The sequence below is a fragment of the Podarcis bocagei genome, assembly GCF_964188305.1.
Source record: "Podarcis bocagei genome assembly, chromosome: 4".
Classification (NCBI taxonomy): domain Eukaryota; kingdom Metazoa; phylum Chordata; class Lepidosauria; order Squamata; family Lacertidae; genus Podarcis; species Podarcis bocagei.
Window position 1 is genome coordinate 4,193,962 of NC_138128.1, and position 18,408 is coordinate 4,212,369.

At 47.1% G+C, this 18,408-nt stretch overlaps 2 protein-coding genes across 3 annotated transcripts in view; both read right to left on the minus strand.

Moving 5' to 3' along the window:
- The window catches only part of RUBCN (rubicon autophagy regulator), a 189,492-nt gene that overhangs the window by 165,081 nt on the left and 6,003 nt on the right, over positions 1 to 18,408 (minus strand). The window lies entirely within an intron of this gene.
- DRC9 (dynein regulatory complex subunit 9) lies at positions 599 to 18,332 on the minus strand. Of its 2 annotated transcripts, XM_081190494.1 has the most exons (10): positions 18,185 to 18,332; positions 13,876 to 14,017; positions 12,027 to 12,274; positions 11,388 to 11,516; positions 10,080 to 10,161; positions 8,421 to 8,582; positions 7,502 to 7,576; positions 5,906 to 6,037; positions 5,601 to 5,702; positions 599 to 4,138 (listed from the first exon to the last, which is right to left on the minus strand). In XM_081190494.1, the coding sequence occupies exons 1-10, from the start codon at positions 18,220 to 18,222 to the stop codon at positions 3,995 to 3,997; spliced, it is 1,254 nt and encodes a 417-aa protein (XP_081046620.1). In that variant the 5' UTR covers positions 18,223 to 18,332; the 3' UTR covers positions 599 to 3,994. The 2 variants fall into 2 exon arrangements, with proteins under 2 accessions (XP_081046620.1, XP_081046621.1); XM_081190495.1 differs by lacking the exon at positions 18,185 to 18,332 and having other exon boundaries at positions 12,027 to 12,297; positions 13,876 to 14,012.

Below are 18,408 nucleotides of genomic sequence, written 5' to 3' on the forward strand. Positions count from 1 at the left end.
AATCACTTCATTACTATTTTGATGCCCTTCCTGGTTAATTTTGCCTTGCTAGGCTCTCGTGTCCTTGCAGGCTGCTTAGTTCCTTTTTGCGTCATGACCCCTGGCTCCCAACTCTCCTCTGAAGCACACGAAGAATATTTTTAGCAAAACAGTAGCATACGGTTGAAGCAACAGTTTTCTTCTAGCTCGGACGGCCTCAAGGCCTGCAGGGGCTGGACGGGCCACAGGACTGCCTGCCTCTTTGCTGATGCTGGGTGTGCCGTGTTTTGTGGGTCCGGTGTTGCCGGCCAGAAGCACTTCTTGAGGAACTACATCAGATGCAATAGCAGCATTGAAAGCCCTCTCTCGGTTTCCTTTGCGTTTCCGTTTGCCACCTTGCGGACCTCTAATTCAGATGCTTCACCAGTTCTGCCGCTGTGCCTGCTTCACCAATTCTCAGCCACTTGTTTTGTACACGTCTCTGGGTTTTCTGTTATTTATGCAAGCAGGACCGTCTCAAAGTGGAGGGAAGCAAACTTAGCATAGCGAGGTGGGTAAGTGAGGAGAGATTTCATGAAGGTTAGTCTTTCACTCCCACGCCTTTTTCTTTTTTTTAAAAAAGCATATAACAGTTTGTAGGCTCCAGCCCAGTTACCAAAAATGAGCAAGTTCATCACCATATACTGTAAAAACATCTTCTACCATGTCAAGGTCAATCTTTTACCTAGACAGCTCAGTCTGTATATTACGGTGGGTTGAGAAACGGTATTTCCTGCAGCCCGGTTGTGTAGGTCATCTTTAACTGCAGGAGAAAAGCAGCAGTGTTGGGTAGTGCGGCTGAAGCTTCCAGCCCATTCCAGCAGGACACATGCAAGTGGTTGGCCGAAGCCCTTAAGGGCCAGAAATTCTTAGCATGCTTTGCGAGAGGACCCAGAAAGGACTGCATCTACCAAAGACATGCAGCTGCCCTTGTGTGGGGCTGCAGTGGGGCTGCTGGTAAGCTTGGGGCTCTTCTGCCTGCGCAGTCAGTAATGCCCAGGGGTATAACTGCCAGGAAATAATTAAGCACAATACGGTGGTATTGCATCCCACGCAAATCACCACCTATGACCAGGGCTAAAGCATATGACATGCTTTTTTAAAAACAAACAAACAAACACAAATGCTCTGTTTTGTGTCGCTGCGTCATTTTGTCTCTTCACTTTATTATAATCTCATGATGGCAAGAGTTCCATGAATGGACATTAACAGTGTGAAGGAAATCCAGGTCCTTTCAGCCGATGGCATGTTTTATGTATTATACCAAAAAGAAAAACCACTTGAGTTTTCTGTTGCTAGTTTTAAATGGCTTGGGAATTTTTGTGTTTTGTTATATTTATGTGCAATTTTTTCCTTGTATTCAGTGGAAAAAAGTTTTTGTTTTTTAAGAAAAGTGTATAGAATTCTATTTTGTGTGTTGAAGCAACAATAGATGGCTGTCCTCTTCTGGGGAATATGAGTGCAAGAGATCCCCCATTCCGGAGATGGTGTTTGCTGTTGGGTTCCTATAAATCATTCTGTTTTTGTTACCTGTCCACAAGTAGTCCCAGGCAAACGTGACTATTCTGAGAATCAGGTGGTTTTCCATTCCAGAACTGACACTTATTTCCATCTTGCAAGGGGTATCATTCATTCAAGGCTGCTCCAGCAAAGGATTGTGCTGTTTGCATAATTTGGTCTCTATTTCCTCCAACAGTGCAAAATAACCTTTAAAGCTTTATACAACCCCCCTCCCTTGATATTTGGGGAACTATAGATGTTGCGTGCACAATCATATTATCCCAAATGAAGCTGGTTGTCTGAAAGGACCCAGTGAACAATAATTTATGCAGCACACTCAGTGGGCAAGCTAGATCTCTCCTGCTTGTCCCATGAGCACTGGCTAGGGAGTCCATCCGTTATCCAGTGTTGGCTCATCCCTTTGCACAGGGTTTCCCAAACTTGGGTCTCCAGCTAGTTTTGGACTACAACTCTCATCATCCCCAACCACTGGCCCTGCTAGCTACGGATGATGGGAATTAAAGTCCAAAAACAGCTGGAGACCCAAGTTTGGGAAACCCTGTTAGGGTAAGTGGGGCACTGCCCCACCAACCTCAGTGTGCCCCCCAACCACCTCCCAGTTTTCTTGTATCCACTAAGACTTGGCTGGGCATTTCACTGTATCTGTCCCCATCTACAGCTGGCCTACCTCCCCCCCTGCCAGTCCCAAAGGGCACCAAAACACACTGTATTAAGTAGACCGTGTCCAGCTTTCTGACTCCCACCACATAGTGACATTAAGATGGGGGTCAAAACTAATTTGCTTCATGGAAGGCAAACTCACCTTGTTGCTCTGAGTAGCCCCTGCAAGTTCTTGCTAGAGCAGGCCCAATAGCCTCCGCCTGTCCTAGGGACGGATTGCAGTCTCACCTCTGGGTAGATGGAGAGTATCTTGTCTTCCTTTTCGTTGCTGGTTAATCAGAGAGGGCAGACTTGCGGGAAAAGCAAATGCACTGACTTCTGGCGCAGTTCCTTAAATGTGCCCAAGAGAACAGCTTCTTGCAAACTCTCCTCTGTGAGGGTTTGTGCAGGAGCTTTTCCTGACAAATCTCTGCCACAAAATATTTAAAGGAATCTTTCCATGACTGTTCAGTAATGACCGGTGCTATTCTGTCTTGGAATGGTTCTTTTAATTTTGTTTTTTGGGCAGTGGGAGTGATATCCTGTAAATTTGGGTTGGTTTTTTTCCCCCTAAGCATGTTTTGCAGAAGATTTGAAAGCCTCCATTTTCAGTGCACTCCAGCTCTCACATATTCATTCTCCTCTAGGCTGGCACTCGGCAGAAAGCCCAGAGGATAAAGACTTCACTCTTGTTGTTTCTCCAGACTGTAAACGTGTAATTAGTAGTATAGCTAAAGGATTTTTTAAGAAGTTCTTTCCTGTATTTGTATGTCTGTAAATACATTCCATAGTTTTCAAAGACTATATAAACATCATAATATCATGTACTTTATTTTAAATTGCCTGTATGCTACCAGTCAATTTCTAGCGCACATGATATTATAAACTTCAAACCTGGGTGATTTGAAATAAAGGCTGAAGCTTTAAAACCTGTGTTTGTGAACGGAAGCATTTATTCTGCAGTGGGTTTGTCCAGTCTCTCACGTGCCCTTGATTGCTTCTCTCCTGGGAGAGGGAGGTTGAGCAGCCTTGTTCCTTTGCTTGTTCAACATCACAACATCAAATGTGTTGCTGCTCCCAAGGGCTCATCAAGTTGGTATCCTATTCTGCGTATGCAGCATGTGTAATTATTAGAGTAGTTGTCATATTAATAACTACTTGGTTTTGCTAGTTTTCTAAGGTGTTCAAGTACATGTCCAATATATAGGAACCACTCCTAGGGTCCAAGGTTACTTCAGCCACCACCACCCCCAATAAAAAAATTGAGGTAGCTGCCCCCCCCCCGCCCAATTGATGGACATTGCCATTTAAATGGTCTTGTGATTCATTATCTGGGGCATCAGTATCTGCCCCCCCCTCCAACATTTTATTCTGTTTGGTACCCTTGATGTCCACTTATCACCAGCGACATTCTTCATGGTATGTCTCCATGCAGTTAAAGCTTAAAAAGGTAAATTACACGAGCAATCCTGTGGAGATGACAGACCATTTTTCTTTGCAGCTTTCCTGAGCTCGAGCAGAGGGTGGGGAGACAAGATACAAGATTGCATCGTATGGTCCAGGGTAATTAACACAAAATGTTGGTATGGCCTGTTCACTTTCAAAGCAAGAAAAATAGAACCAGCAGCTTCAATGCTCTTCTGCTGACTGGGACCAAAATAGCAAGATCTCGCTGGCTCGAGCCAAGTGCTAAAAGCTTTTATTAATTCTGATCCTTTCCGCAAAGACCTACAATTGTCCCGTTCCTTCATCCCACAAAACTGTGTTGCCCAAACGCCCAGTGTGGAGATGGCGCAGGAGCTGGGCTCTGTTCCCATCACTTTTTCTTCTTCGCTCCAGGTTTCCCTTTGCCCTTCTTCCCCTTCTCTTTGGGCGGCTGCTCTTCTTCCCAGAGTTTTTTGAGGGCCTTGTAAGGGCCAAGGAATCTGCGGACCATCATGCCTCTCCACCAGGCCTGCAGCTGAAAGCAAGGAAGAGGAGAAGGGCTGTGCATGCAGGAAGGAGACACTGGGTGCCCACACTGCCTTCCAGCTGCTGCTCAAGCTTTGCCAAAAATGGGCTCCCAGAAATGACTGCTGTTCAACAAGCCCAGTTCCCCTAGGCTCCCCCCCCCACCTCTCTAATGAAGCAGGGCTGGCTTGAGTCCAGCGTTCCATCTGCTGCCTGTCTGCTCCAAGTCAGCCACAGCATCTAATGCCCACATTTATCCCATCGTTGCCAGCTCAAGCTACAGAAAGGCGCAGCCTTGGATACGCTCCAAGAAAGCATCTGAGTGGGAAATAAATGACATCTGTTGCAGAATGTCCCTGGGCAGCCAACATCCAAAGGCACGCTTCTGCTGCACTGAGGAGAGCAAATGGCTAGGATTGGGTTTTGGCTATCCGTGAAGCCAAACACAAGGCTGCTGCTCACTTCTGCAATATGGTCATGCCTAGATGAGCAGATTCTGCGCTTGTTCAAATATGCTTCTTCATGTGGTACGGCAAGGTCTGCTATTCATGTAAACAACTGATAAACAAAGTATACTTCATGCTCAAAATAAAAAATTCCTTCCAGTAGCACTTTAAAGACCAACTAAGTTCGTTCTTGGTATGAGCTTTCGTGTGCATGCACACTTCTTCAGATAGAAGTTATCTGAAGAAGTGTGCATGCACACGAAAGCTCATACCAAGAACTAACTTAGTTGGTCTTTAAGGTGCTACTGGAAGGAATTTTTTATTTTGACTATGGCAGACCAACACGGCTACCTATCTGTAACTATACTTCATGCTGTATCCTAGCTAACTGTTGGCTAGAAAGAGCTACAGAAATGGCTATGGATCCCACAGTGTTTCAGGCCTCACTTAATATTGTTTTCCTATATGCATGTTTTCCCCTCTTCCAGGCCAGTCCTGCAGCTGATGGAATTGAAAGTGCTGGTCACAATCTGTGGCTGCCTGTTTTACCATGCAAGGATGGTCCGGGGAAGACCCTGCTTCTTGTTTAGCTGATGATACTTATCTGAGGAAATGGCTGTTAGGTTAGGGAGAAGTGCGGGAGGAGGTTGGAGAGAACCTCCAAGCACCCCTACAGAAGCAGATGATTCTGCCACCATGCCCCCCGCTTGGCACCTTTTAAAAGCACATAAAAGGATTAGAGATCTGGAGCCCTGAAAGGGGAAGCCATGAGATAGAGCAGCCTTCCCCAACCGGGTGCCCCCCAAGCGATTTGCACTGCAACTCTCAGCCCCAGTCAGCATGGCCAGCAAGGGGTGGTTCAGCAACATGGGGTGGGGGGGAGCTATACAAAGCAAAGGAGATGATCTGCTCCACATGTTGGGAGAGGGGCAGAAGACATGGTGGAGGAAGAGGTTTTCTCCCCACCCCCACTTCCAATTTTTAGGCCCAGGACTCCAAAGGTAAGGCTATATTGACTCATCTTACCTTCAGGATACTCTTCAACTCCAGAGCGTCCTGTTCTACTTTCTTCCTTGCACTCTCCTTTTCCTTCCGGTCCTCAATTATAGCTTGTTCGCATATAAGACACTGTAGAATGCAAAGACACCTTTAACTTGAGCTTGGAGGTGGGCTTTCGCTCTCACCTCTCACCCCTGGACTCCTTCCTTAGCTTTCTAAGCTTCCTAGCAAATTGGAGCAGCAGTGAGGATGTGTGGATAGAGCGACCCCACATATAGCTACCGTGGATCACCAACGGACCAAGGAGCCTGACCATCAGCTTTGTTCCCTACCTGCTTGGCCAGTTCCTGTAGCGCTGCCTGGTCAGCTGCTCTGGAGGCCTTCAGGGAATTGAGCTCTTGCTGCTTGGCTTCTGTATCCCTCTCGTACTTGTCCATCCAGTACTCCAGCTTCTCTTCTATGCTCTGCGACACACACAGGTGGACACTTCACAACACTCCGCATTTGTCTCCTGACCATTCCGGGGCATGGCTTAGAGCCCAGCGCCTCATGCAATGACATGATATTGGAGGACTTGCAGAATGAGGTGCTTGGTGGGGATTTGGGGATGATCAGCTTATCACCTTGTCTAACTCTCTGTTGCTGTCGGAACGCAATTTCAGAGGCAAAGCTCTGTGTCATTTCTTGTATGTACACAGAGCAACTGAAGGGAACGGGGATGATCTGTGCATGCAAGGTGGTGCCCTTGTGTGTGTAAGGAGCAGCAATACGGGGAAGAAACAAGAGTCACGGGGAACTGGAATGGGCAATAGGCTGCTGTGTGCAGCACCTTAGATGCTTTTTAAATCTGAAGTTCCCTATGGATTCCATCCCCAAGATATCTTCTGTCTGAGGCCCCTGAAATGGTCGACTTGTGTGCTGGCGGCTCTATTCCGCTTCCCGAAAAGATGGGGTACAAAGTAAAGAGACATCTATTGTGCAGGGTGTATTTTGAAGGGAAGAGCAATCGTATGAGCCACATGCAGAAACAAACACACCTGCCATGTGCAGTTTAAAGTGGTACAGCTCAGCCTCAGGGTTCTAGGCCTCTGATCTTTAGATACCGTAGGGTCTGGATCCACTTGCTAGCTCAACCCATAGGAAGTGTATGTCAATAGAAAGTAATGATTTGGATTAAGGGTGGGGATCACATAAACCTCTGAAGAACAAGGAAGTAGATCTAGCAGTTGGCTGGAGAGTGGATGGCATTACAAAAAGTTATAGCACAAAAAGAAGACCTGTAGCCTCTAGATCAGTGTTTCCCAACCTTTTTTGGGCAAAGGCACACTTGTTTGATGAAAAAATCTCGAGGCACACCACCATTACAGCCCCATGACGTCAGCGCGCAGCGTCACGCCGGGAGGGACGCACGAAAGTGTAAATTTCAATTTTTTTCCCTCCCCCTTGCCGGGGAACCTCCAAGCTTTGGGGGTGGGGGGGGGGAGGAGGCAGCAAAGCGAGGCAGGAAGGAGAGCGCGGCTTGGCTGGGTGAGCTTTGGCAGGGGCAGGGAATGAGAGCCGCGAGGCGGGCGCTGCGGACGGAGGCGCTGCCCGCCGAGCTCGCAGGCAGCCAGGCAGGCAGACGGCGAGAGCCCCGCACTGGGCGGCCTCTCCTCGCCGCCGCCGCCCCACCTCTCGCCGCCTGACTCGCCCGCCTCCCTCCAGGCAACATCTCGTGGCACACCAGGCAACATCTCGCGGCACACTAGTGTGCCGCGGAACAGTGGTTGGGAAACACTGCTCTAGATGTTGGACGCCAACTTCCATCAGCCTCGCCAGCATGAACAGTGGTTAGGGCAGATGGAAGCTGTAATCCATCAACAGCTGGAGTGCCACGGGTCCCACATCTCTGAGCTCAATGGGGCACCAGAAAGCGTTGTGCCACCTACCTTTTGCTGCTGCTTAAGGAAATTCTCAATGTCCATGTGGACTCTTATCTCCTGCTCAGTTTGATTTCTCAATTTCTGTAATGGGAGAAAGACATTGCATCAAACTTTATTTGGTTCTAAGCAAATGCCAAGAGGGTTCCCCTGAAGACCCGGGGAGTGCATGCACCACATCTCTGTGCCATGTTGCAGAGTGAGTTTATGGTCCAGGCGTCGTATAGCTGTACAAAAAAAAATCGTCAATGATGCCATCCCTAAATTCTGCCCTCGTTTTCACTGCTGCCAGCCCCATGACTTGGCTAGCCGTACAGTGATTGAAGGTTGAAAGAAGACCAATAGAAACTGAGAACACTGGGCAATTGAAGCAGATTAAGTCAATTGAATGTGGAAACCAAGAAGAATGTCCTGCATATGAGCCGGGTAGAACATTAAATTTGCATGCAAGAGACCCCAAATCCCACTCCTTGCCATTTAGGATCATGTAGCAGGTGATGGGGAGGACCCTGCCCAAGACCTCAGAGAGCCTCTGCCAGTCTGAATGGAGAAGCAGTCTGACCTGATATAATGTAGTTTTCTATTAATACCAAGGTTAGCCCTTGACTCGATTGAGAGTTAGATCATCTGCTGCTCACTTAATCTGAACTAAGGTTCAGCACAAGCCTTTTTTTCTGGCACCAGGAGGACTCAGCTCTCTAAAATAGTTAGTATTCCTGGGTTGCCTCTGGAGCAACCACACAGCAGTCCTCTTTGGGTTGAGGATGCTCAACCAAAAGTCAGGTTACGCTGCTGAGAAAAGTCTATACCAGGACTCTGAACAGTGGCTGCCTCTATGCTAAGGCCACATATGTCATTAAGGCATGCCCCACACTCTACTGCAGACCACCTCCCTACGAATGCATATGGCCCAAGGCAAAGTGCTTACTTCAATTTCATTCTGCAGATCATTCTCGGCCTCAAAGCATTTATTCTTTGTTTGAGCCACCTGGAGGTCTGTGTCCTTCTTGACATAACGATTCTCCATGTCTGTTTTAGCCTTCATCTCTTGAAGCTGGTCTTTGAGGTATGCAATCATCTCGTTCCGATTCTGTGGAATGAGAGAGTGGGCGGGTGGGTGGGTAGGACTACAAGCAAGGGAGACTTGATGTGCTGGTCTGTGGTCATCCTCAGAGGTGCTGCTTAAGACTGAACTGGCTTCTGCCTTGCCTTGCCTTGCCAGGGCATGGATGGGCTTGCAACTCAGCAGTGTGTCCAGCCTTCTTCTCACTGGGGCAGAAAACATGCCTGGACTGTACCACTCCAGATGGGGGTTTACATCACTGAATGCTCCTCTGTACAAAAGATTCCTTTTCTCCGGTGTGCCACTTTTCTACATGCATGGATTTTCCCTTTGATAAAAAAATGAGCCCACCCAGACACAGCTTGACTATCTCGGGGATATCTGGGCCTTTAAGAATGACTTCTGTTTTGCCACTAAGGTCTGACTCACTGACTACTGTATTTGGGGCTGAAAAATAAACATCCTGTTAGGCAGTTGTAAGTTTTAAAAGAGGAAAACTCAAGATCAGACAGGATCCATTGACTGTAACATGCCTGTCTGAAGTTAGTGCAGGACAGACTGTTGCAGAATAACCAAAATTTTCCATTCAGCAGGCAAAGCCTTCAGCACTATGTCGTGGGTTGAGCTGGGGGAGGGCTTTGGTCTGAGACTAGAGCTGCTAAAAGGACATGGGAAGGAATTCTATCTTGGAAAGAGGGGGTTAGCAACTGAGTCCTGCCAGCACAGGAATCCATGTATGTGCCAGCCTCACGATAGTTGTGACCCCTGGAGGGAGGAGTGTAGCTTTTTATTAAGGTCCTAGAATTCAGTGCCAGAAACACTTGGACTCTGATGTTAGCAAATGCAAATGAGATGTAAAAAAAATAGATCAGACCAAAGGCCCACGGATTCCAGTGATGGGTATCCAACAGCACCGGACTCGGTTGCCTCTGAGAAATAACCAAGCATCCTCCCTCCTCAGTTTGTTATCCCTCCTCTATAACACAGCTAGTGTTCTGAACATGGAGGTTCTCTTAAGCCTCTCAGGGGGCATTCTGATTGGTTGCTGTAACCCCAACACCCAAACCTCCCTTTGAATCTGTAGGCAGGGCCAACACCATGCAACACCTTCCCCAAGGGGAGCGCCTGGGCAGCCCTCCAGACCAGCCCTGCCTACTGGCAGGAGACGAGGGCCTTGTCAGACAGCTCCAACAATACCTTGCTATTTTAAAAAACGGCAAGTGGAGGGACTGTCCCAAAGAACAACAAATCAGGAAAAAAACTTTTTAGTGATGACCAATGTCCACTGATAGATCTGATCATCCAGGTGTTTTATCTAACCCTTTCTTAAAGCCAGCTAAGCCCCAAATCCACAAATAAATGCTGGCATTTAGTTATGTGTTCTGCTGCATTCCCTAGATTTGGAAACTTTCTGTGTGCAGAGCCCATTTTGCAGCCTGAGCTGCACCTGTTGGGTGCTAATTTTATTAATTTCATACTGCATTTCAAAGGGGGGTTTAAAGGGCGTGACTGCCTAAAGCTCACCTGTAGCTCAAACTCCTTTTCCTTCTTGACATCACTGAGCTGCTTCTGGAGACTCTTTATCTTCTTCCTTCCCATCTCTTCCCTAGAAGGCGAGAGGGGAGGGAAAGGAAATCCCTGGTTTCCTGGGACACATCAAGACTTAGGCCGGAAAGGGAACTTTGGGGCATGCACCCAGAGTTCCCTCTGGTCAGCTGGCAGCAAACTGGCAGATGCTTTATCAAACTCAAGAAACAGGCCATGTGATGATGATGATGATGATTTTATTATTGATATCCTGCCCATCCGACTGGGTTGCCCCAACCACTCTGGGCAGCTCCCAACAAAATATTAAAAACACAGTAAAACATCAAACATTAAAATTATTATTAAGGTGCTTTATGTGCATCTGGGGACGTGGGTGGCGTCCTAGGACTTGCCAAGCCTAGGACTTGCCAATCAGAAGGTTGGCGGTTCGAATCCCCGCGACGGGGTGAGCTCCCGTTGCTCGGTCCCTGCTCCTGTCAACCAACCAGTTCAAAAGCACGTCAAAGTGCAAGTAGATAAATAGGTACTGCTCCGGCAGGAAGGTAAACAGTGTTTCCGTGCGCTGCTCTGGTTCGCCAGAAGCGGCTTAGTCCTGCTGGCCACATGACCCGGAAGCTGTACGCCGGTTCTCTCGGCCAGTAAAGCGAGATGAGCGCCGCAACCCCAGAGTCGTCCGCAACTGGACCTAATGGTCAGGGGCCCCTTTACCCTTTACCTTTATGTGTATCTGATTCAGAAACTACAACTAGTGCAGAATGCAGTGGCCAGACAGCTCACAGGAGCAGATTAAATGAAATAAATAGAAATTACTGGCAGCACGACCCTCTGCTGCTGAGAGAGCTGTGATGGTTGCCAATTCACTACTAGGTCAGGTTCAAGGGTCTTGTGTTAATTCACAAATCCCAAAAAACCTAAAAGAGCACCTGATCCCTTATGCTCCACCTCGATCACTGACATCCGCTGATGGGGCACTTCTGGTAGTTCCTTACTCCCTGATATTTGGTTGGCCTTCCCTGGGCGCTGAGCCCTTAGGGTGGCAGATCTTGCTCTGTGAGACTCCACCGGACACAGTGGTGGAACCACAGCAAAGGCCCGTTTATTGTGTGAGGAGCAGCTGTAAGGTGGAGCTCTTTGGCTCGTTCTCTCTGTTTATTAAGGATTGGCACTAGTGGCTGCTGAGAGGCCCTGCCTGAGCACCTGGAGAGTGACTGTCAGTCAGTGTGGGCCATGTTGCGCTAGTCAGCCTAAGTTCAAAAGAGGCAGCTTCTAAAATAAAACTCCAACCTGAGGACAAGGTTATGGAGGTTCAACTTCTTTTCATTTTCCAGGTCCACAGCTAACTGGAGGGAGTGAAAGGTTCCCAGTGCCAGCATTTCCTCTGTCACGTCTTCAATCACATCGCTCGTGTATTTCCTGGCAGGAAAGGAAGGAACCAGATTGTGTTTCACACCCTTTATGACTTAGCACTGGCTGTGCACTCAGGCCAGTTGCAGAGGGGAAGTCTCCCATGGCACCCACACCCAAGCTGTGGACCTGAGGGAGCTGCTGCCCTGAGCACAGGGGGGATAGCCTTGACCTCTGGAGGGAGCCCCAATGCATGCTCAGGGCGAGGGGGAACAAGGTATGGCGGAAAGCCTTCAAAAAGACACTCTGGGGAGCAGTGGCGTAGCGTGGGGGGTGCAGGGGGGGCCGGCCGCACCGGGCGCAACATCTGGGGGTTAGGGTTAGGGGGCGCAAATCCACGGGTTAGGGGGTGCAAATTACTTGCCTTGCCCCGGGTGCTGACAACCCACGCTACGCCACTGCTGGGTAGGAGTGTAAACCCTCAAATAAAAGTGTGAGAATTCCTTGTGAAATCAGAACTTGAAAGAATTCAGCGCAGATAAGCATCCTGTGTCTCACTGCCTGACCGCAGGGTCTCACCTGTCCGCCTGAATCTTCTTGAGGTTCTCTGGGGACAATGCGCTCTGTTTTGTGGCAATGGTGAAAAGGTAGTTGGCTCTCTTCAGCTCATTGCCTGTGTCCTTCAGCTGCCGCCCAAGTTCCGCAATCTTGCCCAGCTCAGTGGGGATCTTGGCCTGACTCTCTGCCCGGGCGTCCATCAGGTTCTTGTACCTCGCGCTCAGCTCCTTCTGGTTTGCAAGAACGCCCTGGATCTCTGTATCGTTAAGCTGAAGAGCAACAAAAAGAGATCCTTGCAAATAAGGGGCAGAAAAGAGAAAGAAGGAAAGCAGTCATAGCTGTGGTTAAGTGATCAGGAGGAAGCCTAATAATAATAATAATAATAATAATAATAATAATAATAATAATAATAATAATAATATAGTATTTTTTATATGCCACCCATCTGACTGGGTTGCCCAAGTGGTTCTCATGCTTCCTCTCCTTGTTGGACTAGTTGCTGCAGGCAAACTGTGGGGAGATCTTGCCTTCCTGCCCTCTTTCTGGGCTTACCAGAAGCCACTGTTGAAATTACCCAGATGGAGCCTGGGTTTCACTAATCGAGGCTCTTCTAGGTGTTCTGGAGCACATATTTCTCCTTTTCTCCTGCTTGGGGATTTAGACAGGTGTGGGGAGGGAGGGACTTTCAGTCTTGGCAACTGATCCATGGGACAAGAGCTACCAGGGATGAGCTGCTGTGCTTGTTAGGCCTGACACTCCACCAAGATCTCACACAATGAGGGAAATATGGAGCAGGGCTTAATCTGATGAACACAGCCAGAACTTCTGTAACATTCTCTGTCTCAGCAATCATGTGATTCTGCCCTTGCATGAATGCACACCTGAAGCACGCCAATTTGCATGGGGAAATGAAACTATCACCGGTCTGGAGGTGAGGTGAAAACTCCATAGTAGAGCACATCCTTTGCATGACTAACAAGGCTGGTGAGACCTTGCCTCAGAGGCCCTAGAGAACTGTTGCCAGTCAAAGCAGATTGGGTTGGGGAATATTTTTCATCCAAATCAGGGTTGGTGAGAGTTTGAGGGCCAGACAGAAAGACCTGGAAGGCTGCATTTGGCCCCCAAGCCTGAGGTTCTCAACCCCTGGAGAAGATGGGACAGAGCAAGAGGCATTATTGGTCTGAGTCAATATTACGAGCTTCATATTTTTTGTGAGTTAGCAGTTGAGAAAGATGGCAAGGGCAAAGTATACCTGAAGGAGCGTCTCCACCCCCATCGTTCTGCCCGGACGCTGAGGTCCAGCACCAAGGGCCTTCTGGCAGTTCCCTCATTGCGAGAAGCAAAGCTACAGGGAACCAGGCAGAGGGCCTTCTCGGTAGTGGCCCCTGCCCTGTGGAACGCCCTCCCATCAGATGTCAAAGCGATAAATAGCTACCTGACATTCAGAAGACATCTTAAGGCAGCCCTGTTCAGGGAAGTTTTTAATGTGTGATATTTTAGTGTATTTTTGGTTTCTATGGAAGCCGCCCAGAGTGGCTGGGGAAACCCAGCCAGATGGGCGGGGTACAAATAAATTATTATTATTGTTGTTGTTGTTGTTGTTGTTGTTGTTGTTATTATTATTATTATTAGGTGGAATGAATCTTTGGGCTGCCCAAGAGCAGGATGATTTATAACATTATGGGAGATTAACTTTGTAAGACTGAGAAGGAACAAAAGAATAAATAAAAATAGTAAGAGACAACTCCAGAACAGTAGGATGCTGGGCAAAAATTATCAGGCTGATCCTGATAATAGTGGGGGCAGGGGGCAGGGGAAAGAGTGTGAATGCATCCTCAGTTTCCCTCTCACAAGTCTGTGATGTACTTACATCGCTGACATCTTTGCGGCCCTCGTAGGAAACTGGCATGATGAAGCCAAGAATGGCAAGCTGGTCAACGCAGTCCTCCAGTAGAGCAGAAAATCGTACCGCATCCAGAGGCAGCAGCCTTGGTGTCTGGATGGTCAATTCCCTAGCCAAACAAGACAGTATTCGCCATTTAGAATGCAAACAGAATAGTAGAATGCAACCATCCCCCAAACTGGTTGCTGCTGTGTGCGTGTGGGCCCTGAACGCTGCACCTTCAAGTTCCACTGCTAGCATCAGCTGGAAAAGCCTCTGCCCAAGACTTGAAGAACAGCCTGTTGCATCAGGCCAATGGCTGTCCAGTCCAGCATCCTGTCCCCACCGTGCCCACCCAGACCCCTGTGGGAAGCCTGCAAACAGGATCTGAGTGCATAAGCCCTTTCTTCCTCCTGTGGCATCCAGCGACTGGTATTCAGCACTACTCCCTCCAACCATGGCTGGTAGACCCTGATAACCTTCATTAAGTTATCTAATTCTCTTTTAAAGCTATCCCAGTTGGTAGCTGTCACTGCCCCGAGTGAGTTCCAGCTGAACTATGTGCTGCGTAAATGATCCGCCCTGAATCTTCCATTAGAGGGATTCACAAATTCTAGAGATATGAGCGATGGCCGTGCATACTTTTATATACCGTGTTTTTTGCTCCATAAGATGCACTTTTCCCTCCTAAAAAGTAAGGGGAAATGTGTGTGCATCTTATGGAGCGAATGCAGGCGGGAGGCTCTGCTCAGCGCTCCCTTTAAAGAGCCACGCAGAGTGTGTGTGCGGCTCTTGCTGGTTTTTCCCTGAGGAGGGAGAAGGGACTGACGGGCTGCCCTCTGTCCCTTCTCCCACCTCCTGGAAAAGCCAGCAAGAGCCGTGCGCTCTTTAAAAAGCCGCGCCTAGCGTGTGTGCGGCTCTTGGGGGCTTTTCCGCAAGGTGGGAGAAGGGACTGACGGCTGCCCTCTGTTCCTTCCCACACCTCCCAGAAAAGCTAGCAAGAGCCGCTGCCAGGCTCTGCTCAGCGCTCCCTTGTAAGGGCTCCCTTTCGTCCCTCATCCCGCTTTGCTGGGAAGCCAGCAGAAGAGGTGCTGCGCAGCTCTCGCTCTCGCTCTGCTGGCTTCACAGCGAAGCGGGAGGAGGGACGGAAGGGCTTAAAGCAAGAAAAGCGAGAGCCGCTTACATGCTCTGTGCAGAATATTTTTTTTCTTGCTTTCCCCCTCTAAAAACTAGGTGCGTCATGGTCAGGTGCGTCTTATGGAGCGAAAAATACAGTACTTCTATCATGCCACCTTTCTTACTTGCATTTTCTCTAAACCAGAAAGTCCTAAATGCTGCAGCCTTTCTTCATAGGGGAGTCGATCCATCCCCTGGATCATTTTGGCGGACCTTTTTGAACTTTTTTCTACAATATCCTTTTTGAGGAAGAACTGCACACCGTATTCCTAGTGTGCACACCAAGACCAGGACCTTGCACTTAGCCTGGTAGCTAATTGGCAGCTCGTTGCAAAGACGATCTAAAAGTAACTGATTATATATACATCAGGATGAGAAGAGCTTTTGGGAATGCAGAACGTTGGGTAGGCGGAGGCTCATATGGGAAAGTATTATAACCACACAAGAGAATCCTTATTCTCATCTCTGGAATGTTGGAGGGGTTGGCTGGCGTTCAAGATTAAACAGGCATTAAGTCGTTTTAATTTAACTGGGTGTTTTGTTTTCATTATGCATAAGTTTTGCTTTATGCTTAATGGTTGCCATCCACACCGAGCCCTCTGGAAAAGGGGGATAGTGATTAAACGAAGAAACTCTCTACTTGGGATGCTCTGCTGACTTTTGCTGGCAAAACTTGGGTCTTCTTTCTGCCATGCAAATCATGTCTTTGTTTTTTTTTGTTCCAGTGATACTAATTCCAAGACCAGAAAAACTGGAAGCACTTCAATTTAACGCACAATGCCCTCTTTGGGGAAACAGAGAGGTTAACAGGGTTTCATTTTATTTTACAAAGTTGATATACCACTTCTAAGCGATTTATGAAATTATAAAATAAAACAATCAGTAAAAAATGTTTAAAAACATTCCAACATGTCTGGATAAGTCACAAGTTCACTAACAAGTTTTAAGGGGCTATATGTGAGTTTATAGAACATAGCAGGCACACATTGAGTTGGGAATGTGCTAAAAATGATAAAGAGCAAAACATTTTCTTTCTTTTATTATCGAAACAAATATTGTGGAGCACCTAGCTGAGCAGGATAAAATGGAACTGTGAGAAGAATCCTGCTGGATCAGACCAAAATCCCATTTAGTCCAGCATCCTGTTCTCAGAGGGGCTGACCAGATCCCTGTGGGAAACCAGGGAGCAGGACGTGTGTGCATATTAATAAAATACAATTATTATATGATATAATATATATTATTAATATAATTTTATCTAAAATACATGTGCCCCACTGCCTCATTCAGTACAAGAGATGGCTCACAAAAATGTCTAAAAACAGCAACAAGACACACCCCAGAAAGAGCCCTTTGCCAAGTTCATGTCTCAGATGCCCCTCGTGAAGAAGAAAGCCTTGCAGCGCTTTGGAAAATTAGATAAATTAAAAGGAAGGATTCGAAAGCTGCGGGACCAGAGATTCTTAGAAGACTGGCGGAAATATATGAATTATTTGAAAAGCAATTGTAATGAACAGATTATGCTAGTAGAAGAAATTCTGTGAGGAGGATTATCTGAAATACTGCAAGAAAGACTATAAAGAGAATTATTCGTTAATGATAATTAAGAGTAATAGAGAAATTAAGAAATGCAGAATAACTGATAAAGAACGGAAAATCATCAGAGGTGGTTGACAGAAGTCTAAAATATTGCATAAGATAAGAAGTTGAACAAGTGAAAAAATATGTCTATGATTGGTTGCACTACCGCCAAGTAAATGAAATGTTTAAAAAGGAAGAGAAAGAAAAAGGGTATAAAGAAAAAGACTCAAAGTTTCAAACAGAAATTGTGAATAAGGACTGCAAAATAATCTCTAAAATGTACAAAATTCTGTTGGAATGGCACACAATGGATGAGGAGGTGAAAGTAGTTATGATTCAGTGGGCCAAAGATCTAGGTTACAACATAGATTTGGATGATTGGCAAAAAATATGGAATGAGAACTTGAAGTTTACCGCATGTGTAACACTAAAAGAAAACACAATGAAGATGGTTTACAGGTGGTATATGACACCAGTAAAACTATCAAAAATGTACAAGACCTGTAACAAGTGTTGGAGATGCAGAGAGAAAGTAGGTACATTCATGCATATGTGGTGGGACTGCAGGAAAGTAAGGGGGTTCTGGGAGCTGATACACAACGAATTAAAGAAAATGCTAAAATATAGCTTTGGTAGGAAACCAGAAACCTTCTTGCTGGGGATAACAAGAAGGGATATAAGTAGGAGAGACAGCAAACTGTTTCAATACGCGATCACCGCAGCAAGAATACTGCTAGCTCAAAGGTGGAAACAGGAAGAGGTCCCGAACTTGGAAGAATGGAGGTCAAAACTAACTGAGTATGCAGAACTGGACAAATTAACGGGTAAAATTAGATATCAAAAAGACCATAGATTCTTTGAGGACTGGGGGAAATTTACAGAGTATTTGGAAAATATATGTGAGGAGGGTACAACGCTAGTGTGTCTCAAAGAAGCTTTGTGAAAAATAGGGAATATTACCAGAAGGCAAGTAAGATCAGAAATATAAAACACAATGGGAATATTGTAACAAAGGAATGTGAGGATCAGATTAGTACTACGAATGATTGCTAGAGAAGTTGTGGGAGGTCCAAATAAGATAAATTATGTGATATGTAAATGGATATGTTTGGTGTTTTTTAATGGAAAACCTTAATAAAAAATTTAAAGGAAGATAAGAAGTTGTGTTAAATGAATGTTGGAAATGATGTGTATAAAAAAACTAATAAAAATGTAAGAAAAAGAAAAAGCAGTTGTCTCTGGCAGACGATGCCATTCCAGCAGCCCTGATGCCGCCCCCACCCCTCAAATCCCCGGGGGGAACTTCCTAGGCCGGGGCCCAATTCGGCATCGCTGACACGAAGGATTCTTCGATTCTGAGACCCCCGTGCTGAAAAGGGGGTTGGGCTAGATGACCTTTGGGGGTCCCTTCCAACTTAATAAGTAAACCTTCACTTTTCAAATTGCCCCTTGGGCATGACGCCCACCCCGAGGAAGCGCTCCGTGGGGCTCCCACCCCCGCGGCCTCCCCGCTCCGCCTCCCTTCACACGAGACACTCACCCGGCGGCCTCCATGGCGGGACCCGGAGTGGTCGCCATGGTTACCCCTCAAGCGGCAGGAGAGGTCCTCGCCGGGAAGGGCTGGCCTAGTTGACGCCTGCCTGGATGGGTTTTTTTTTAGATTTTGGGCTTGTAGCGCGGCGCGGGAGCAGAAAAAACGCCTAGCCCACAAACAAAGCGAACCAATCAGTTTTTTGTCCCAAGAGACTCGCCCAAAAGCCCGAC